Source organism: Myxine glutinosa, chromosome 1 (assembly GCF_964187855.1).
Source record: "Myxine glutinosa chromosome 1, kmMyxGlut1.1, whole genome shotgun sequence".
In the NCBI taxonomy this organism is placed as follows: domain Eukaryota; kingdom Metazoa; phylum Chordata; class Myxini; order Myxiniformes; family Myxinidae; genus Myxine; species Myxine glutinosa.
Genome location: NC_136261.1, coordinates 408,857,490 through 408,880,770, shown reverse-complemented (window position 1 = coordinate 408,880,770; position 23,281 = coordinate 408,857,490). Strand labels below are relative to the sequence as shown.

At 46.5% G+C, this 23,281-nt stretch overlaps 1 protein-coding gene across 6 annotated transcripts in view; it reads left to right on the top strand.

Moving 5' to 3' along the window:
• Window positions 1-999: 999 nt before the first annotated feature.
• The window catches only part of LOC137416052 (uncharacterized), a 97,704-nt gene continuing 75,422 nt past the window's right edge, over window positions 1,000-23,281 (top strand). For all 6 annotated transcript variants that reach the window (XM_078770480.1, XM_078770479.1, XM_078770478.1 and 3 more), the window contains exons 1-3: window positions 1,000-1,300; window positions 4,988-5,898; window positions 13,277-13,449. In XM_078770480.1, the coding sequence (XP_078626606.1) occupies window positions 5,059-5,898; window positions 13,277-13,449 (1,013 nt within the window). In that variant the 5' untranslated portion in view covers window positions 1,000-1,300; window positions 4,988-5,058. The remainder of the gene's footprint in view (window positions 1,301-4,987; window positions 5,899-13,276; window positions 13,450-23,281) is intronic.

Genomic DNA, 23,281 nt, shown 5'->3' with positions numbered 1-23,281 from the left:
TACTAAGACGAAGAGGGAGGTACGTGTACACGGGTGGATAGGTACGAAGACTAAGAGGGAGGTACGTGTACACAGGTGGAAAGTTAGTAAGAGAGATGCGATGAAAGGAAGAAAGGTGTTGAAGTTGGAGGGAACGATCGAAGGTCGGAGTTAGTCGTAGTGACGAGTAAAGGACAAAAATAATTGGAATGTTCGGGGTGGAAGGTGGAAGGGGCAGGAATGAGTGCGGATGGGGGAATGACTAACGAAAATGAAGGAGGAAATTGCAAGAGGTGCTGTATGGGCGAGCGATGAAAAAATCGAGATTCCGTGAAGAATGAAGGTGGTTGATTGAAGACATTTCATTACTCGAAAGTTGTGTGAGGAACTAAGGATGACGGATGACGGATGTGGGCGGGGTTTAGAGCTCAGGAGCTTTCGTGGCGACGCTCAACTGCCGATGCGCCGCCATCTTACTACTCCCACTGGCGTCGATTGAATTGACTTCTCGGCTTTCAGTCATGTACTTGTACGAACAAAGGGACGACTCCACTTTTTATAAATACCGCATGCAATGTGAATATAGCTTGGTTTTCCATTTTAATAATGTACTCTTAATTTTAATAATGTATTTAAGATGAAGACAACAATTAACCCATTGCGCTGTGACGATTAAACTCTAATACATTAGCACTACAGGCTTTTCTGAACACAAAAGGCTCGTGGTTTGCAAATAAGCGACAATAAAGTGTTACATTCTCACACAAGATTGTGCGGCTCGACTGAGGTTGCAATATTGTAAGTACGCGCGCAGGGAAAGATGGCGGCAAGTTGGCTTCAAGGCGCCCGTTGCCCGGCCTATTGCATGCGCGTCGGTGCGATTCGGATCGGCGGTGTGGGAAGCGTGAGATAAAACGAAGAAATTAGAAGAAGAGGAGGGCGGAGTTGGAACGAATGAGGGAATGAGTGAAGGGAGGAAAGACGGACCGGAAGGAGAGGCGAGTAAGGGAGGAGTCAGGCACACGAAGCGCAGGCAGTGACGACTGACGCCTGGCCTGGCCACGCTGGGAGCGCCATATTAACCCGCACAGAGAGACGCCGTTCGGGAACGTCCGGAGTGCCTGGGGTTCTCTTCGTACGCGTTCGATAAAGGTCGAGGGACGCTCTGGGAGACATTTCCTATCGGCGGCGTCTCCACTACGACCCTTGGGCGAGGCCGAGTCTCCACGCGAATAGCTCGGTTCGGTCCGCCGGGGAATGCGAGCGCAGTGGACACGGCGCCATGAACCGTGCAGGGAGCTTGCACCGTCATTCCCACCGCGTGAGTCCCATTCTCGGTATCCCGACGGTGTTATGGCGACGCGTTGGGACAGGTGACCGTTGGTGGCTCGGTTTGTTTATAAATATAACATCGGGAGCGACGGATCCTTCAATACACCGGATTACTTCATCCTTATTTATTCTGTTTCCTCAACTCGAGGCGTTTTCTCAAGCCATAGCTTCTTCTTCTTCTCGCTTCTCCTCTTGTGGAGCCTCGCCGAGACGCTGTGGAGACGAACGTGTGGACGTCTCTCTTTTTCTTCTTTTTGTTGTTGTTTATTGCTTGACTCGTGCATCCTCGGACACGTTTGTTTTTCTCCCGCTTGTGTTCTAATTCCGGTTTTGCCCACGACCATTTCTCTCCATCTCACCACTCCCCATTCCTCCTCAGCTCCCACGCTTTTTCCTTCTGCTCCTCATCAAGTCTCCTCATTTTATCATAACAATTACAATCTTCTTTTTTCCATTTTAATCGTTACCTAACTCTGCACTCATTCCTTGTTACCTCTTTTCACGCACCAGGTCCTCGGTGTTGCCCCTTCCCCACCCGCCCTCGCCGTGTACTCCCCCTACTTCCCCACCCACCCTCGCCATGTTGCCCGCCCTCGGTGTCCCCCCCCCCCCATTCCCCACCCGCCCTCGCCATGCCCCTCATTCCACACCCGTCCTTGCCGTGTACCCCCCCCCATTTCCGACCCGTCCTCGCCATGTTCCCCCCCTCCTTCCCTACCCGTCCTTGTCGTGCCCCCCATTCCCCACCCGCCCTCGCCATGCCCCTCATTCCACACCCGTCCTTGCCGTGTACCCCCCCCATTTCCGACCCGTCCTCGCCATGTTCCCCCCCTCCTTCCCTACCCGTCCTTGTCGTGCCCCCCATTCCCCACCCGTCCTCGCCGTGCCCCACATTCCCCACCTACCCTCGCCATGCCTTCCCATTCCCCACCAGTCCTCGTGTCCCCCTCCCCTCATTCCCCACCCGTCCTTACCGTGTCCCCTCCTTCCTCACTCGACCCTGCCATGTCCCCCCCCCCCGTCCCCACCTTTCTCCACCCGCTCGCCGTGGCCCCTCTATTTTCCCCCATTCCCCACCCACCTCGCTGTGTTCTCCCCATTATTCGCCATTTCTTCCTCCTTCCCCACCCGCTTCGCAGTGTCCTCCTCCTTCCTCACTCGTCCTCACCGTGCTCTCCCCCATTCTCCACCAGCCCTTGCCGTGTCCCCACCTTCTTCCCCATTCTCCCCTGCTGTGTCCCCCTTCCCCATCTGCCCTCGCCATGCTCCTCCCATTTTCCCACCTGACATCGCAGTGTCCCCCTTTCCCCTTCCCCACCCACCCTCAGCATGTTCCCCCTTCCCTGCATTCGCCCTGTCCCTCCCCTTCCCCATCCTCACCTGCATGTGCATCATCTGCATTCGCATCACCTGCACCTTCCTCACCTGCATTCGCCCTGTCCCTCCCCTTCCCCAACCTCACCTGCATTCGCCATGTCCCTCTCCTCCCCCATCTCTCCTCGCCGTGTCCCTCACCCTATACACCCATCCTCACCGTGTCCCTCTCCTCCCCCATCCTCCCTTGCCGTGTCTCTCAACCCTCCCCTAGCCTTCTACTCCCCTTCCCCCCTGCTCATCCACCTTCACCGTGTTTCATCCTTCCTCTGCCCCTCTCTCTACCTGTTGCCACCTTGCCCATTCTTGAACCATTCCTGCTTTTCCATCTTTAGGAACTCATTTAACAATTGCTATTGATTTTGCAAACTGTTTAGACTTATTTTTTGTATTTTATTATAATTAATTGTGTGTGTCCATGTAAGTACACTGTATATATACAGACTTGGCATTTAATATGGAATATTTTTTTGTGGGGGTGAACTTACTTTTCAAGATGTCTTAGAACCAAAAGTTCATTGGAATTATGTTGAAATTATTCGAGATTTTGTTAATGTGACCTTTAAAAGAAACAAAAAGCACATTTGACATTTCGAAACAAATAAATTGATCCTTGAAAGTGATGTAAACTGATATCGAACTCAATTCACGGACAGTACTGTGTTAAACTTCTGTGCGTTTTCCAGAAGTATCTCTTTATTTTGCACATTAGCCAAATATTTTTTTTTACAAAAACAAAAGTTAAATTACGACTGGGATTACAGACAGTAAAATTACAGTTCAGTACTTCGTGTAACCCCCACGAGCATTGAGGAGAGCACGTACACGTTGAGGCATGCTGTTCACGAGATTTGCCAAGGTTTGGACAGGAATCGCTTGCCATGCAGTGACAATAGCCTGCTGCAATTCACGCCCAGAGGTCGGCTGCTGGTCCAAGTGGTCGATTTGACGCGTTAATTCTGCCCACAAGTTCTCTATCGGATTCATATCCGGGGACATGGCAGGCCACTCCATATGCTCTACACCACGGTCAGCAAGAAAGTGTTGGATCATGCGAGCACGATGAGGCCGTGCATTGTCATCTTGGAAGACAAAGTTTCCTCGAAAGGCTGCACGAGCAAATGGAAGCAATGTTTCTTCCAGAATGGCCCTGTGCTTGAACTGGTTCAGGTTTCCATTCAGAACAACCAGGTCAGTTTTGCCCCCTGCATGAAAAGCAGCCCAAACAGTCACCCCACCACCTCCAGCTTGGACTCTCGGCACTATACAATCTTCGTTGTAGGCTTCATGCACGTGTCTGCGCACTCGGACGCGGCCATATTGACGATAGACCAGAAATCTAGACTCGTCACTGAAGATCACGTGATTCCAGTGTCCTGGCTGCCATTGACGGTGCTCTCTGGCGCACTGCAATCGGCGCTGGCGGTGTTGTCTGGTCAGGCGTGGCTTTCTCGGGGGACGCCTGGCACGATAGCCTGCTTGAACCAGTCGTTGGTTGACTAGCCTTCTGGATACAGGCACATTTGTCAGTTGCTGCCACTCAGCCCTAAGCCGATTAGCTGACTTGGTACGGCCATTGCGGACTAACCGGTGCAGCTGGCGATGGTTCTGCGGCCTCCTTGTGGTTGTGGCCTTGTGGCCTTGTGGCCACAAGCCTCCTTGTGGTTCTGCGGGACGTCCTGGCCTCGGTATTGGAGTAGGGACACCCCTCTGAGCATTTCCTTTCAGGATCTTTGACACCTGACCTTGAGTGATGCCATACTGCCGAGCAATAGCACGCTGTTTCATGCCGTAATTTCGTAAAGCCACCACTCCATGACAAACGGCATTGTCGAGTTGACGGACCATCTCCAGAGGAAGCGGCAATAACTTTTGGAGACGTGCAGCAGTTGTTTTCCACTAATACAGAACGCAACAACCCTTGTATACCCGACTGTGAAGCCAATCAAATGCACCTGTCCGTACATTTTGCCACGCCACCTGTGATATAATCCTGTTGTTGACTTCTTGCTTCGACAATCAGTGACATGGTTCTTTCAACAAATAAATCACCGAAGTGTAAAAGAAACTCACAAGATTGATATACTGAGTTAAGAAAGTAAACCCGTCAAGAAAAAAAAATTATTCCATATTAAATGCCAAGTCTGTGTATGTATGTATGTATGTGTATGTATGTATGTGTATATATATATATATATATATAATTAATGTTATATTATACGAAATACTGAGTGAGTAATTTACCTTGTACCTTTTTTCCTCCTACACCTTGATCCCATGTCCCATTACCCTTCCACTGCAGTTTAAACGATCGCCACGACGCGGCCGACCACCCTTCCAAGCCGGCTCCCGCCCGATCCTCACTCTGCCCTTATGACAGTGGAAGTGAACTCGTCGCAAGTTGAGCTAACAGACATGTCTGAAAAGGCTGCAGATTCCGGTGAGAGCCCACAGGTGCCGGCTGCAGATTCCGAAGAATCTCGTCCTCTGGTCGACGCGGACGTTCAGAACGAGTCGATCACAGACATGGCCCCTCTTCCCGACTCCGTTCCCGGTGAGCCGGCGCGGACCTCTGTCCAAGCGACCGATCCATCCGACCTTGCTCAACTTGCTTCGACGACGACCGAAGATCACGTGCCCGTCCCGCTCCAGGACGACAAGGTCACGATGCGCCCTTTGCTCACGGTTCGTGACGCTCGGGCCGAACCGGGAGGGCGTTTCATGCGTCGGAGCGTGATCCAGGACATGCTCATGGATGCCCCGGCTACTTTTGGAGCGGTGCTGAACAACGCTCTGGATGTGGTGGTGTCTTCCTTTACCAGGCCGGAGAGAAAGGTAGCCCGTAGTACTGCTTCCGACGTTCCTGAAAAGACGAACGTCGAGCCGAAGGAAGTCGAAGCAGAGATTGACTCCGTGCTATTGGAGGAGGAGGAGGGGGATAAAAAGGGGGCTTTGAGCCCCAATGTTACCGAGATTACGACGGCGCCGAAAACAACCGAGGAAGAGAAAAGTGTTCCTCAAAAGAGCTCCTGTCTTCCCAGTGACAAGGATGAAGAAGAAGAGGAAGAAGAAGATAATATGAAAGCTGTTGCCACCTCACCTGATGTTCGATTCCTGAAGTTTGATATTGAGCTGGGAAGGGGGGCCTTCAAGACCGTGTACAAGGGCCTGGATTCCGAGACCGGAGTGGAAGTAGCCTGGTGTGAACTTCAGGTAACGTATGCGTTCTCTAACCTTTTGGAGTTAACCTGGGACTCGTTTAGTTGGCGTGTTGTGTGCTGTAACCAATCCTTGACGTTGAGACAAACCGTCCATCCTCTTGCCCGAGATCCTCTCGCATTCGTTCCGTTTGAGGAGGTGCTGAACGATGTGCTATGAAACATTGAGTCGTGCTGAAAGTAACGCGCACCACAAATGGTAACTTCTGCTCATTTCCACCATTTTTTATTCCCATTTTCGTGCTCTATCCGGTGGGATTTTTTTTCCATCGTCTTTAAAGGAACATGCAAGGAACATGCGTGTGACAATGTGGATGTTGAGTTGATATTGGGCGAACGTTTAACCCTAGAGATCTTTATCTTTCCATGTTACCATCACTATTAAGTTAATGCACTACCTTTTATTGCTTCTTCTTCTTCTGCTGCTGTGCGTGTGTTGCTGTGCGAGTGTTGCTGTGCGTGTGTTGCTGTGCGTGTGTTGCTGTGCGCGTGTTGCTGTGCGCGTGTTGCTGTGCGCGTGTTGCTGTGCGAGTGTTGCTGTGCGTGTGTTGCTGTGCGTGTGTTGCTGTGCGTGTGTTGCTGTGCGTGTGTTGCTGTGCGTGTGTTGCTGTGCGTGTGTTGCTGTGCGTGCGGCTGCCTCTACGCATGCGTTTTTCCTGTGTTGAGTGAATGTGATTGTCGCATGACATTATAACACATGCAATGCATGTAAAGCTGGAATTGCAGGTTTTTTTTCTCGAGCCATTGGATTGGATCACATTGTTATTCTCCATCCACCTTTGTGGCGGGCGTTTGCGGTCTCATCTATCATTGAGGCTGTCTGACGTCGGTTTGTCTTGGTTCAAATGCCGATCGTAGGGCCGATGGAAATTTATTTATTTACCTGTGATGACACCATTCACTCGTGATTTACCTTTATCTTGCACCTGCGGTATGTGGGGGACGCTGGATTAAACCTCATGGTGCACAATGAGGCGAGTGCTCGGAGCACCGTGAAGCGGACCCTTTTGTCGGGTACCTCTGAATACCCGCTGGTGATTGCTTGTGGAGTTTTTAGAATTTGCTCCTGTTGATGGATTCTTGCCTTGGTCCGTCTGATCAGAATTCGCTAAATTACTGTTTGGAGACCCTGTCGATCCAAAGAACTGACTTTGATCCAAACCGACCGACTGGATGTGCCGATGAGGTGACGACGATATCGACTGCGCGATGGTGTCTATTCATGGGGTTTTGAACCCCGGGGGGGGGGGGGGGGGGCAAGGGTTCTTCAAATTTAAATAAATAAATCCACCCAACACCGGGTGCGGCATTGTGGATTGTACGTCCCTCCGCAGCGGGGCGCAGCGCCGGCTATTTGTTTGCAATCCCTGGACTTTCATACTAATTGTTCCAATACTATGTTTTGTTTGTTCCAATACTCGTGCCATTGGGTACACAAGGCCGTGGAGGAAGTCTCATTGTCTCGCAGTTATAATCGTCGATGGGTCGCCACTCCGATGGGAACACTCGGCTGAGTGTGCAGGAATTTGTCTAGGGTCTTTGGGATTTGCGAAGGATGCAGTGAGGATCTTTAATGCCCACCTGCCAACCAATGCCCGCATACGAGTTATCCGACATAACATCCGTCCAAAGGATGGCACACGTTGATGCCTCGCCCTTCAATGGGAAACGCCAGGAGGAAAGTTTAAATCCATGTCGATGATTCAAACCCACTGGGTACATTCTTCACAGATGTGTGTGCATACCTCAAAGCCATCCTGTCAGGCCTAGCCTCCATTACTATGGCTCCATCGATTGTTCTTTCTATTTTATATACAAAGTCACAAACTGATACACTATCACAAACTGGTCAAACAAGTGGAACATGTCTTTCAATCCTGAAAAATCTCACAATCTCACTTTGTCTCTCCGAAAAGACATCGACTTTCTCCTCCCATCTATTTTCTGAATAATCCTTTCCAAGAAGTTCTGTCACTCAAGCTTTTGGGTCTCACTATCTGCCATGTTCCTTCCTGGGGAAACCACAGTTCTCAATGTTCTCAATGGAATACTGCTCCCCCCTCTGGGCCGGTGCTCCTGCCTCACACCTAGCTCGGCTTCACGCTGTTGAAACCAAAGATTTCAGAATCATTGGAATCTCCCGCGATGACGCTATCTCCGAGGGCCTCTCATTTACTCACCGCAGGCAGGTTGGTGGTCTTTCTGCCTTCTACCCACTCCTCTCTGGCCTTGCCCCCCCAGCTCTCTGGGCTCTGTCCCCCAAATATTCCTACAGGTCGCACAAGATCTGCCTGCAACCCTCTTATGGTGAAACTGCCAAAATCAAGACTCTCTGCTCACCTTCACTCCTTCATTCCTCTTTTCTCCCGCCTCTGGAACAAACTCCCTCACTCTGTTCAAACCCTCTCCTCCCTCCAGGTCTTTAAAGCAGATGTTCACCACCATCCAAAAACTTGATCTTTTCTACCCCCGTTAAAACACCCCAAATCCACATCTTTCAATCTCCAACTTCATTCCGGAAATTCCGAGTTGTGTAAATTTGTTTTATACCATGTACCCCTCGCTCCTCCACCTCCTCCTGTGACAAATCGCATCGTGACAAATTCGACAAGTACACTTCATCCGATCAGGATGAAATTTCTTGAGCGTCATGTAGACATAAATTGGTGGAGAAAAAAAATAAAAATAAATGATGCCGTCATCGGTCACGTGGTTTGGTCGCCATCTTGAAAAAAAACGAAAAAGGTGCACCTCTATCTCCGAAAGTGCTGCATCGAAAAAATTGAGACATGGCTCATTGTAAAGAACTCTCCATGTGGAATAACATCTGTTGATGTCATAATTCGACAAGTACAAAACTTCATCCGATCAGATGAAATTTCTTGAGCATAATTTAGGGATAAATTTGTGGAGAAAAAATAATGATTAATGTCGTCGTCGGTCACGTGGTTCGGCCGCCATATTTGTTTTAACACAAAAGCCTTAAAAACCACTGAAAATACATCCTGGCGAGGGTCTGCAATCTCTGATTGCTCTTTTTCTTGTTTATTGGATGTTCATGGGTCCGTGCATGTTTTTGTGTGTAATCTGTTGGCTCTTACATGAGCCTTGACTCTGTATACAAAAAAAAAAAAAAAAGAAGTCGAGGTTAATGGAAGACCTAGAACACAGAACAAACGAGAACAGCACTTGGTAGACCGCATACCTCCGCCAGGCTGACCAGTTTACGTTTTGTATCCCACTGATGGGCCAGATCTGGATCCAGTCTGGACCTGTACCAAAATTGAATGTTTGTTCTCGCCGCTGAACCAACTCGTTCACCAAGCGTTGTCATAGCTCGTCAATGAGGTTTTGAGGTATCATGCTATATATTGGTTTTGCCAAATTTCCAAAAAATTTTACCAAATCTTTTTCTTTTTTTTTCGATTCGATTTTAAAAATCTGATCTTTACCAAAATAAAATAAATTTGGCCTTTTCACACACCCAATTTACTTATATATTTTATTAATGTTGACCTTCTCCCTCACCGTCTGCTGTCATATGCTCCTCCTCGCTCCCGCTGTGCATCAGAGTTTTGGATTTATTGCGCGTACTCGAAACCAGGTGGTTCTTCCTCTTCATTACACGAGGGCACGTATCAGGAGTGAAATTGATTGTGCTTGGTGCTGGTTGTCATTTGCCTGTACGAGTGTACGTGCGCACGTTTTCATGCGTTACCGTCTCACCCTGGAAGAGCCTTCTTCTCGATGTTTGTGATCGGGTAATGCTCTGCTGGATGTGTTGGTTGTAACCGTTTGCATAAAGCGCCTGGCATGTTATCGGAGAGTAAAGTACAGACAGGTATGTTGCGGTGCCGGCATGCTTCAAGGGGACTCTTGTATAATTTTAGTGTTGGTAAATAAACCAGATCAGTGTTTCTCGTCAATTCCAATCGGACAATCCATTTTCTTCTAAGAGTTTTTTTTTTTAGACATGGCGTTCAGTTAACATTTTCCTTCAAAGGGAAATGGGAAGAGTTAGGGAAGGAAGTGAAGTAGCATCCATGTTGTCCATAATAGTGTAGGCTCATTGCTTCAGCCATTGCAATGCATGATCGGTTTGTTGCTGGAAGTTTACCTGTTTGTATGGTGCCATACTGGGAGATCCACATTGAAGGTGTATAGCAGTATAGGCTCTAGTTTCCTGCTTTATCCATGAGTTCTTCATGCCAGGGCACCATGAAACACCTTCCTTTTTTTTTTACCTGCAACATGTTGCAGTTCTCCAGGAGCTTCGCGTTGTTGTTGCTCTTGTTCTTGTTGGGTCCAGACTGCCGGACAGCTGCCTGACCAGACTCACATCTGTCGCTTGACTCCACCCACCATAGCAAGAGACAATGATATGGCCACCATCTTGGTTTTATGGTGGGCCTAACACATTTTGGCCTTGAAGGTCTCTACCGATTATACACTGCCCAGGTTTGTTGCGTCAGATCTCCATTGGCTTTGTTTCAGTCGAGTGTTAATCATGCTGAGTGACCCCGAAAAATCGAATCCTATGTCTAATAATAGTAAGGTTGAATCAAGCCCGTCAGAACCCATGGTAATCGAGCGTTACATTAGGTTATGCTATCGAGTGTTACCTTAGGGTACTGTCGCGTGACTCCCCCTTGGTTAATACCGGGGAAATCACGGATAGCCAAAGCCAGCTTTAACTCCAAAGGCGTTCAGTTCAATAGCGGATTTTATATCTACACGCGGGAGGAAGAAAGAAGAAGAGGACGCCGAAGCTTACCTGTTGCGATCCCGCCGAGCAGTCTTCAAACCTGTGGAAAATAAACTCTAACAAAACACGGATTTAAAATGTACAAAAATAAACAGGTTTATTAAACAGAATGCCGGCAACAAGAAAAACGCGTGATAATAACTCCTTTCCTTAAAGGAGCTCTCCCTTGCCAGACTTGAACGCACACAAAGGGAATATAAATGGAACAAGTCAGGAGACGACGATGGTTCACGAGTGAGCGGTATTCAATGACAAAGGACGGACTATAACCGAAACAGGCCCGGACAGGCCAAGCCCGGAAATGTCAAAACGAAGGTTACTGACCTTGAAATGAGATAGAAAATAATGTATAATCAGTTATGAGGTTAGTTAGCTACACAATACCGAAAATTCGGTTCGATTACGACAACTTTGAAACTTTGACCTTTGTGACGTTCAAAGGTCAAAGGTCGAAGATTCTGAAATTTGTTGGAAAACTTGTATTTCATGATGTATGTGATAATATAAAAACATGTACGACATTTCACCCGATCAGGAAGCGAACAATGTAATAAAACCATCAAAAATCAACTTTTCTAAATTTTGTGACCTTGTGACCTTGACCTTGCGGCGAAAATGAAAAATCGAGCTCCGTAGGCCTAGACACATGACATTGGCCTAACCAAATACCGAAACCCCTGTCGGATTCCACCAACTCCCTCGGAGAAGATGTAGCTTGAACTCGATTACCCCCTAAAACGACATCTTTTTCGAGCGTCGCAACGCCCACAATGGGCGCAATACGCCCACTCTCGGCAGGACACAACTAGATCATGATATCAACCTCCCACCCAAGTTTCATTAAGATAGGATGATATCATCGGGTAGTTATGCTGCGGCCAGAGACAGACAGACAGACAGACACACACCCATGACGAATATAGTGGTCACTCTGTTTGATAACTCGTGAACCAAAATAATGCGTGGTGTGTAACTTAGCTCTGACTCGCACGTGGTCTCGTCGGGGATCGTCAGGCCTGAGCGTGCAATCCTGACGCGGTTCCGGTGTTGGCGGGAAACCGTTTGACGTTGGCGCGAAACTCTCGCTCCACGCTGCTAGGCCAGCGTCTACTGCAGTGGCAAGCCATGCGTCCATGTGTGATCGCTCACGAGGTCCCGTACGTGAACGCAGGGGAGAAGAATCGTCAGCGTTCCACCGTCCGTCATCGTCCAACAAGCAAGAGTCCAGGGTCAGTGAGCAAGGGCCAAGAACACAAGGGGCAACGTCCAGTGCAGGGAGAAGATCCAGTGCAAGAGAGAAAATGTTGGTGTCTCTCCACTTTTTATCGATCCCTCGTGACGTCATCTGCCTCTCTCCACCAATGCCCGCAGGCCACCACTACTGTTTCGCTCTCTACCTATCACATGCAGTGCGCCCTTTGACCTCATCCGCGTGCCCTGCCAATCAGCGTGATGCCCTGACGCACCTTTCTCTTCACCATTCAGTCAGCCGCTTCTTGCCTTCTTACGTCATTGGCCATGCTCTTCCAATTGGTCGACTCCCACCCAATAGCCAGTCCTTCTGGGCATGGCTCCCGGCCTGCCTGTGCGATGTGTGTTCAACCAGGCGGTATTAGCCCTGGTGCTTGATGCTTGGCTTCCGGTTCATTTTTACTGTCATTTATTAATTCGTGTACTAATGGGCCTGACTCACTGGTGTCTATGTGCGGTGCCATAAGGGACAATGGGATGATTACAAGGTTTTACGAACCGGGAATTAACACAATCCCTACGATAATTAGCACAAGGGTCATCCTTGTATTAACATGGAGATACACTTACGGGAACAAACTGCCTAAACAAACTTATTACATGTGGGGTTCCCGATCACGATAATCGGAGCACACTACCTATATAGATCTACCTGACTCTATAAATCACTCTATCCCACCGACATAACAGTACATAATCAAGCGTTACGTTACGCAAATTAATTTTAAAAAAATAGCGTTGAGTAATTTTTGAATGCTCCACATTGGGGTTAAGCAATCCGTGACAGTGCGACAAATCAGCTCGTCCTGATATAACTGTGGATAGGGTGACATGGATGAGGTGTCGAGTTAATTTTTTTAATAGCGCATCGAATGTATTTCCCAATCGTGCTGTTCATCTTTTAAAAATGCTTTAAATGCGTGTTTCCCAATCGGCCAGTTATCTGATTGTTGGCTCATGCTGTGGCCACAGTGTGGCCATTGTTGTGTGTGTCTGTGTGTCTGTGTCTGTGAATAAAAGAGAGAGAGAGAATTGTGAGGAACAGAAATGAAAAAACGAGATGTGTGTCATGGGATCTGGTTTGTGTGTGTGTGTCATGGGCTCTGGTTTGTGTGTGTGTCATGGGCTCTGGTTTGTGTGTGTGTGTCATGGGCTCTGGTTTGTGTGTGTGTGTGTCACATGGGCTCTGGTTTGTGTGTGTGTCACATGGGCTCTGGTTTGTGTGTGTGTGCACGTGTACATTTTTTGCATTGCTCGTGAGTTAGCTGCATATTTGGCATGTTCTTTGTTGCGCGTTTTGAATAGTGAATTGTTTTGTGAGTTGTCTGAACTTGTCTTCCTCTTTGCGACCTTTCAGGATCGCAAGCTGACTAAGGCGGAACGCCAGAGATTCAAGGAAGAAGCTGGAATGCTGAAGGGACTCCAACACCCAAATATCGTTCGTTTCTACGATTCGTGGGAGGCCACTGTGAAAGGACGCAAGTACATTGTCCTGGTCACAGAGCTGATGACATCCGGTACTCTGAAAACGTGAGTGCACGTCGACCTTCCCTTCACGGTTTTTGGGTCCCTTCACAATGCAGGCCCAGCCGTGGTTCAAAAAGTACTTTTTATTTTAATTTTTTGCTAATTCATAATGTTCCTTTTGCTAATGTTAGCTAATTCATACTTGATGTAAAAATGTACATATTGTGAAGCGTGTCATGATCCAAAAGGTTAATGATATGTTCGTCACAGAAAAATGTCCATCCATCTTGAGTCCACCGACCGATGAGCCCAATATCAGTACATGTGACCTCTGGAACATACCCGGAGAGTTTGTTCTCCTCCAGTCCCGATTATAATTGTGACGCAACTTTACATATTCGACCTTGACAGTTTTTATCTCCTCGAGGCCATTCTGACCATAATAATATCTGCTTGTGGCGTTCGCTTATCTTGCACAACTCGGGATTCTTCTCATCGCTTGTGCTCATCAGCTGTGGTGAAGCCGACCCAGATGCATTACGGTCTTTTATTGCACACGTTCCTTGGAGTTCTGTGTTTGGACCTCTCTGGAGCCGCTGCAGATGTAACGCGTGAGATTAGTATAGGCAAGGATCTCTCGGTTCCTTCAATGTTCCAAGTTGAACCGCATCCATTCAGGGGGGGGGGGGGGGGGGGGTGGTACTCACTTCTGAGTCGATCCAGTGGTGACAACTAGTTAGTCATCGGGACTAAGCGAGTGTCTGAAGACGTCAAGCTGTAACATGCATCGTCTGCTGAGCTCGACTTGTCAACATCGGCCTGGATCTAGGTTGATGTACATGCGTGCCCGCTTGTCTCTCTGAACCTATTATCATGGTCATCTTCAAACCGCATCATTAGCGATACTGTTTCACAAGGTTGTCAATTATAATCCACTTCCTCTTGTATGTTAGTCGTCTTCTTAAAAATCCTCTTTCCCAGAAATCCCTTTACCCTCAAGACTTGATTTTTCGCTGCACATGATGAAGACTTGCAAGCTAAAGTTCTGTGGCGGAGTGGCGACCCGTCCAGCATTGTACTCAATAGCCAATGGAAAAAGTTTGATTTAATGCAATTTAATTCCAGGTTATAAGGTAACAAAAGGTGAAAATTTTGAAAGAGGGTATCGACTATCTGGAGGCACTGTATATCTGCTGGGTCATTTCTTTTTTTCCTGTTTATTATCACCGCCTGCCTACCCGCAAAAATATTTTTTTCGTGAAACGTCCGTCTCGTAAGTCGCAACACGTGTCTGGTTCAAGGTCTTGCTTTTGCACATGATGAAAACAAATGGGTGAAAATGCCATTTGTTGTTTGTCAAATTTGTGCACCTTTTTGTGTGTGTGTGTGTGTGTGTGTGTGTGTGTGTGTGTGTGTGTGTGTGTGTGTGTGTGTGTGTGTGTGTGTGTGTGTGTGTGTGTGTGTGTGTGTGTGTGTGTGTGTGTGTGTGTGTGTGTGTGTGTGTGTGTGTGTATAGATGCAGACACAGACCAGATGTATATAAAAATGGCCTTAAAACGATCATTCATGATATATATATATAGAATGGATGAATGATCGTTTTAAGGCCATTTTTTCCCCACAAGAGTGGGGGTTTTAGCCTTGCGGGCCCCATGACGATCATGGTTCTCTGAGGCAATGTTTTATGGCCGGATGCCCTTCCTGACGCCAACCCTTAGTCGCCTCTTATGATGTGCAGGGATACGGTGTACCTTTCTAAGCCGGGGTACACACCGGGATCATTCATCCCAGCAAGCTGGTCCTCAATTTGCCGACCTCGGAGGGATGACAGGCCGAGTCAACCGCCCTGGTGTTAATTCAGTGATCGACCGGGATTCGAACTCAGGATCCTAGGATCCCAAGCCGGCGCCCTAACCGTTAAACCAACACCAGCATTAGGGTGGTCGGAGACAGTCATGAGAAATGCTTCAATGTTTGAAGATCCCTTAATTATATATATATATATATTTATATATATATATATATATATATATATATATATATATATATATATATATATACTGTATATATATATATATATTAGTGTAGCAGCATAGCAAACCTGTTGTGCATTTTGTGATACAAGCACCAAATTTGGCACAAATGTACATTAATATGTTGCGAACATTTTCAGATATTGGGCCACTTGAAATTCCTTAATTTTTTTTTTCAAATTTTTTCAAATTTCCTAATTTAAAATTTTTCGGGTGACACCGTCACAATTTCGGTCTTCGAGGCCGGCCGATATAGTGGGGCGGCTTAGCCCAAATATTCAAAAGAATTGTGCATTTTGTGATACAAGCACCAAATTTGGCACAAATGTACATTAATATGTTGCGAACATTGTGTGGTCAGCAATGAAGACGAGAGTCTGAATTACATGTATGCAAAAGACCTTGTGAACCAGTGAAGCAAATACACGGGTAAGCATGAATTAAATCTAGGGCATGATATAATTTCCATGATGTTTACCTCTACACTCAATGGTGGAAGGAGGTAATGTTTTGATCCCAGCTTGTCTGTATGTCTGTTTGTCTGTTAGTCCACAAAATTCCAGACAAAGCTTGTAGTAGTGGTAGTTGTAGTTGTAGTGGTAGTGGTGATAACAGAAATTGTTATATAGAACTGAACTTATATTATTATTATATGCAGAAAATAACTTCATTTCTATATGCCCTGCAGTGGACAGGTTAATTGGTTTATGCACTGAAGGGGTCACCCTGGTGTGCACTGCTGTGTTCTGCCTCACTGAGTTGTTCAGGTATGATGTACTCAGCACAAGCTTCCGGTCGGCCCGGAGGTGGGGGTGCGGGGCCTGTCACGGAACGTCAAAACAAACGGCCTGCCGGGGCCGCCCAAAAGTCGGGCGTGAGGGGCGCGTCCACTAATGGAACGCCTCTCGCTTCCCAGATCGAGGGCCACGTGGTCAGGAGAACCTCGTCCCTTCCGGTCACACTTTGCCTATCGGCCGGCCTCGAAGACCGAAATTGTGACGGTGTCACCCGAAAAATTTGAAATTACGAAATTTGAAAAAATTTGAAAAAAAAAATTACGGAATTTCAAGTGGCCCAATATCTGAAAATGTTCGCAACATATTAATGTACATTTGTGCCAAATTTGGTGCTTGTTTCACAAAATGCACAATTCTTTTGAATATTTGGGCTAAGCCGCCCCACTATATATATATATATATATATATATATACTGAAACGCAAAAGAAACTTACCACCTTTGAAACCTTTAAATATCAACAATAACACTGCGTGTAGTAAATGTGTGAACTTATTTGTGGACAATAGTGTCCTCGCTGTCAGACAAAATGGTCACGGATGGTCACTTGAACCTTCAATGGTCACTTCATAGCACAGCTGTTGAACAGCCGTTTTGACTGTCAGTGATTAGCCAAGGGGTACGGGATGATTTTAATGAGCTGCACGTGATGTCTTGATATTGTCTTTAAAAAGGCCAGTGCAAAATGGGCATTTTGACCGAAAAATTTGACCATTTTGACCAACTTCAAAAAGACCGAAAACACAAAAGAAACTTACCACCTTTGAAACCTTTAAATATCAACAATAACACTGCGTATAGTAAATGTGTGAACTTATTTGTGGACAATAGTGTCCTCACTGTCAGACAAAACGGTCACGGATAGTCACTTGAACCTTCAATGGTCACTTCATAGCACAGCTGTTGAACAGCCGTTTTGACTGTCAGTGATTAGCCAAGGGGTACGGGATGATTTTAATGAGCTGCACGTGATGTCTTGATATTGGCTTTAAAAAGGCCAGTGCAAAATGGGCATTTTGACCGAAAAATTTGACCATTTTGACCATTTTGACCAACTTCAAAAAGACCGAAAACGCAAAAGAAATTTACCACTTGTTTGAAATGTAATAAAATTGTAACAGTTCAAAATAAAACAAACCAACAATTGCTAATTGAAACATTGGCATTTTATTGATGACATGTCAAGTTTTTGACCAAGTTACACCATCTCATCAGTTTGTTCTACAGTACAGAACAGCACAGGGTGCAATGTCAGTCCCCTTTCAATAGCGTGTATGGCCACCATTGTTTTGGATACAGTGCATCGTCGGCGTATACTGCCTACCAGTCTTTGGATGGATTGCTGCTGGATTCTGTCCCACTCAGTCCTCAATGTCTGAAGCAGCTCTGCCCGTGTCCTGGCCCTGCCAACTACGCGTCTCCCAAGCTCATCCCACAGGTGCTCTATGGGATTCAGGTCAGGGGAGAGCGCAGGCCACTGCATGGTGTTGATGTTCTCGCCTTGGAGAAATGCAGTGGTAAAGCGAGCAGCATGGGGACGAGCGTTGTCATGCTGAAAGGTTCTCAGTTCTGGGTGGTCTAGCAGGAATGGCAGCAGATGAGGTCGCAGGATGTTATCCACATACTGCTGGGCGTTAAGGTTCCCATCCACAACCACCAGTGGCGTCCTGTACCGGCCTGATATGGCTGCCCACACCATCACACTTGGGCCACCCCACCTGTTGGCTTGACGCATGCAACAATCGGCATATCGCTCGCCAGTTCTTCTCCAGACACACTCACGGCTCACGCCCATCAGGACTGTCCACAAAGAACCTTGACTCATCGCTGAAAGCGACCTCGTTCCACTGCGCCAAGGTCCACTGCTGATGCTGCTGGCACCATCTCTGACGGTTGCGGCGATGGGCAACCGTCATCACGGGGCCTCTGTATGGTCTTCTGGCAGTCAGACCATAGTCATGCAGTCGTCTTCGTGCAGTATCATTGGAGATCCGTGGGTTTGCACGCCCCGGAGTTTCTGCCGCAGTGCGGGATGCTGGACGGAATCGATCCCGCAGGTGACTTCGGACAATCTGCCTGTCCTGCCTTGCAGTGGTGACTCTTGGCCTCCCTGATCGAGGTCTGTCATCTGCAGAGTTGTGGAGGGTGTCTCTGTCCACCAGGGCCGATATCGTCTGGTGTGAACAGCCAAGGCGACGTGCCACCTCACGGTAGCTCAGTCCACCTTGCAGCATGCCCAGGGCACGCTGCCGTTGATCCCTTGACAATCGTGGCATGTTGATTGAAATGCCCATTTTGCACTGGCCTTTTTAAAGCCAATATCAAGACATCACGTGCAGCTCATTAAAATCATCCCGTACCCCTTGGCTAATCACTGACAGTCAAAACGGCTGTTCAACAGCTGTGCTATGAAGTGACCATTGAAGGTTCAAGTGACCATCCGTGACCATTTTGTCTGACAGTGAGGACACTATTGTCCACAAATAAGTTCACACATTTACTATACGCAGTGTTATTGTTGATATTTAAAGGTTTCAAAGGTGGTAAGTTTCTTTTGTGTTTTCGGTCTTTTTGAAGTTGGTCAAAATGGTCAAATCTTTCGGTCAAAATGCCCATTTTGCACTGGCCTTTTTAAAGCCAATATCAACACATCACGTGCAGCTCATTAAAATCATCCCGTACCTCTTGGCTAATCACTGACAGTCAAAACGGCTGTTCAACAGCTGTGCTATGAAGTGACCATTGAAGGTTCAAGTGACCATCCGTGACCGTTTTGTCTGACAGTGAGGACACTATTGTCCACAAATAAGTTCACACATTTACTACACGCAGTGTTATTGTTGATATTTAAAGGTTTCAAAGGTGGTAAGTTTCTTTTGCGTTTCAGTATATATATATATATATATATATATATATATATTTGGTGCTTCAATACGTAATTGCTGACATAGCCAAATGAATCTTTTTTTCTTTTTTTTTTCTTTTTTTTTTCCCCCTTGTTTAATGTAGTCTGGAGGTTCTTTCTGAGGCTCCAGTAGATAACTCTAGGGAGCTTGGTACGTTAGGCCTGCAAAATTGTTACGATGCGTTTACCAGATGTAGGCTGACAATGTTCTAGCAATTGCCTTGGGAAGTAACCGACGCTTTCGAGGATGAGAGGCTCCAGTGCTAAGGAAGGGCTAACTCCTGAGTTGTCAACGTTAGTGTGCCTCCCACGTTTGTTTTCATTTTGTATAAGATTGAGGCCTTTGAAAGCCAGGTGGCATACAGTGTGACAATGGGGCTGCAGTTGGACATTTAAAGGGAATAGAGAGAAAGGAGAAGCACACTAATGTGCAAGTTCGGAAGGGTTGACGTTAGAAGAAAGGATCATGGGTAGGGATGGAGGATGTGCATGAGATGGTCGTGCACCTGAAGTCCCAAAGGGGAACCTCGAAGGTTGGCACATTTCTCAATCTGGTTGGTAAACGTATTGTATGAATTGTCTGGCGACACTGATGCAATTTTGTCGAGATTCATTCTTTGTGAGACTTAACTCCCAAACTTTCAGGTCTCTGCCTCCATGAAATTAATTGTAAGCTACGGGTCATCTACATTTTGTGCCGTGATGTGATCACCTTTCATCTGATGACTTGATTTCGATCTGGAGAGGTAATTTGAGACAATTGGAAAGCTTCTTCTTTTTTTTATGCCTCTGCCCCCGAAGGGGGCCGTAGGTATTATGGTTTCGGGTTGTCCGTCTGTACGGGCTAAACCTTGTTTTTCTCAGCGTTTTTCTCATGTCCGATTGAGACGAAGCTTTCAGGGTAGGAGTGACACCTATGCAGAATGTTTTTATGACACTTGTGACGTCATAGGTCACGTGGTATGGCAGCCATCTTGGATTAAATGCAAATAATTATTTCTCAGAAACCACTGAATGGAAAAATTTGAAACTTGGCACATTGTAAAGTACTCCCCAGGGGGAATTAAAGCATGATGATATCATAGGTGAAGTGGTTCATCATCTCTCAGCTGACATCTCAACTGACATCAGATGACATAATAATCACTAGCCAAAAATGTTTTAATCAAATTCCTTATCCTAAAAATCGGAAATTGCATACACATGATCTATGACCCATTTGAATTGATTCAATTTATAAAACTTTTTTTTTCCTCCCCAAAAAGTGGGACACTGTGGACACCTAGATTAATGAACACTTGATGCCTCCCTCTGGGAACCGTAATAATACAATAATTAAATGATGGGACAATTGAAAAATATTCCCCCCCCCCCAAAAAGACAAAATTGGGGGAAAATATAATTGAAAAATAATAAAATTAATAAATAAATATTAGAAAAAAATATTCTTCATAACGCGGGACTCTACAGACATTTATGACAACGTGTGATGCCTCCCGCCGGGATCTATCCATTTTTAAGTTATTTGACGTTGATAATGAAAAAGCTCTTCTTGCCGCGGCCCAAGCACACTTGTTTGCACCTTCCATTTCCTTCCAGATGAGTGTGAAAATAGACTTTCCGGCTATGCTTCCAGGTGCTGCACGTCGGCTTTCTGCACAGCTTGTGGGTTTCTCGGGTGAATGAGGAGTGGGTCGGATTGCTTACGAAGATCGTCATCTTGTGACCTTAAAGATCCCCTTTTGAAAGAAAACTGCAAAGTGTTGTGGCCGACACTCGAGGAAAATGGAAATTGTGGGTGCTGTCGAGTCAAATTGAGTTGCGTCAGCCATTTGTATGTGTAATTTATATTGTCACGTGACGATGGTCCTGAGACAGCTTGTAGATGAGACGTTGAACTCGTGATGCTGGGATGGCGCATTGAAATCCCAAAGTGCTCACGTGGGAATGCCGAACAGGCCTGCATTGATTTGAAGAGCAGAACCAATTGGCATTATCCAGGGCGTCAGCTTGCGTTTATGAGAGTATTTTTGGGTTTGGAATTGTGGTCGAGGTCACATGAGGGCTTCGTTTTTTGTGCATCGGTCACAGTGGCTGCACGGATGGCAGAACAATGGTGTTGGATCGCTGTGTTTGGTTACAGATTGGGCGCAAGGGGAAAGCCGCAGTCTGTTAATGAAAAAGCGGTGTGTCTGTGTGTCCGTATGTCTGCGTCCGTGCGTTGCATGACAATGCCGATCGCTGGCTTCATGGCTTCGACCTAGGCCTGCGCTTGGTCTTTTTAATGGGATGAACACGATGCTGTTTTGAACAATCCCTGGGAACTATTCTCTCGTAATGTCGTCAAATTTGTTGATTATTCTCACCGTTTGTTCACGACTTATCTCGACTTTCACTAATGAATCTAAACTCCTTGAAATGCTGGAGATGTTTTGGCATCCGCTTTGTTTTCTTAACCATTTGGATTGACCTATGGGTTGTTCTTTGAGGCCGAGCTTGGGAATTAATTTTTTTTCTTTTCTTTTCTTTGACGTGACCGTGCGACTTTAACCATGCGATTCCAGGTGTTATGACTTTTGAGCTGACAAGCGGTCTTGTTTTCCGACCACAAAGTTGGTGTGACTCATGTGAACACCGAGCACTGCTGATTACCATCTGGTTTGAGAGATTTCTACTTTTCAAAATGGAGGCAGAAACTGACTGGATCACGATGACAGTTGGACAAACAAGCACGGAATGAATGAATAGGAAAATAGATGAGGAAACGCACACTACTCACTCCCTTATCCCCCTCCAAAGGTGGTTCCATGAGCCGAGTGTGATCCTGGATCTCGAATTTCTGCAGGTGCATGTGGAAATTCTTTCAAATGCAATGATTTGTTTTAATGAATATGTCCCCAATTCACCGCAGTCTTCAGTGTTCTTTCGGTCATTGTATTCCTCTGAGGTAGCAGATGCTCACTTAAGCACGTAATATTCTTTAAACGTGGAGTGTTAATGGTTAGCTATGCTTGTCCACCTGCCACTCTCCTAATATGGCTGAAATGTGAGTGACAGTGTTGCCCTCTCTGGATTCCGGAGACGCAGCCGGAGAAGAGAGGGGTTTGAATGTGGCATGGATTGTTCGGCAGTCCAGATGCGGGTCGGATTGTTCAATGATCCGGATGTGGGTCGAATTGATCTGTGGTTTGAATTTGATCATGGATTGTTTGGCAGTCCAAATGTGGGGTTGATTGTTTGGTGGTCCGGATATGGCGTGGATTATTTGGAGGTCCGGATGTGACAGATTTTTGGCGGTCCAGATGTGGCGGATTGTTTGGCGGTCCACATGTGGGGTGGATTGTTTGGCGGTATGCATGTGGGGTGGATTGTTTGGCGGTATGCATGTGGGGTGGATTGTTTGGCGGTATGCATGTGGGGTGGATTGTTTGGCGGTATGCATGTGGGGTGGATTGTTTGGCGGTATGCATGTGGGGTGGATTGTTTGGCGATTTGGATGTGAAGTGGGTTGTTTGGCAATCCGGATGTGAAGTGGATTGTTTGGCGGTCCGGATGTGTGGCGGATTGTTTGGCGGTCCGTATGTGGGGTGGATTGTTTAGCGGTCCGTATGTGGGGTGGATTGTTTGGCGGTGCCGATGTGGCTTGGATTGTTTGGCGGTCCAGATGTGGCATTGATTGTTTGGCGGTCCGGATGTGGCATGGAATCTTTGGCGGTCCGGATGTGGCATGGAATATTTGGCGGTCCCGATTTGGCGTGGATTGTTCACCAGCGAAAGTCAACATTGTTCTTGCCATTTTTCCATTGATGCAGCACATAAATTATTTGCTGACATTTGGCCACAGGGGCATTTCAGCTTGGTCGTTAGATTATCTCCTTTGTTTCACTTCGGTCTCATCACTGTGGTTACTTTTAAATAGCGGTGAAGACACTTCAATTATTGGGCTGTCTGTCCGTCAATCAAAAATGAAGTAGAACCTTTCTAACTCACTGTGTTTAATTCTAAAGGATTCTAAAAGGTAATTATAATGAGTTCTAAATCAGGGGTCACACTTTATATGTATATATATATATATATATATATATATATATATATATATATATATATATATATATATATATATATATAGATATCAACAAACAACATGCATTTTAAAAGGCC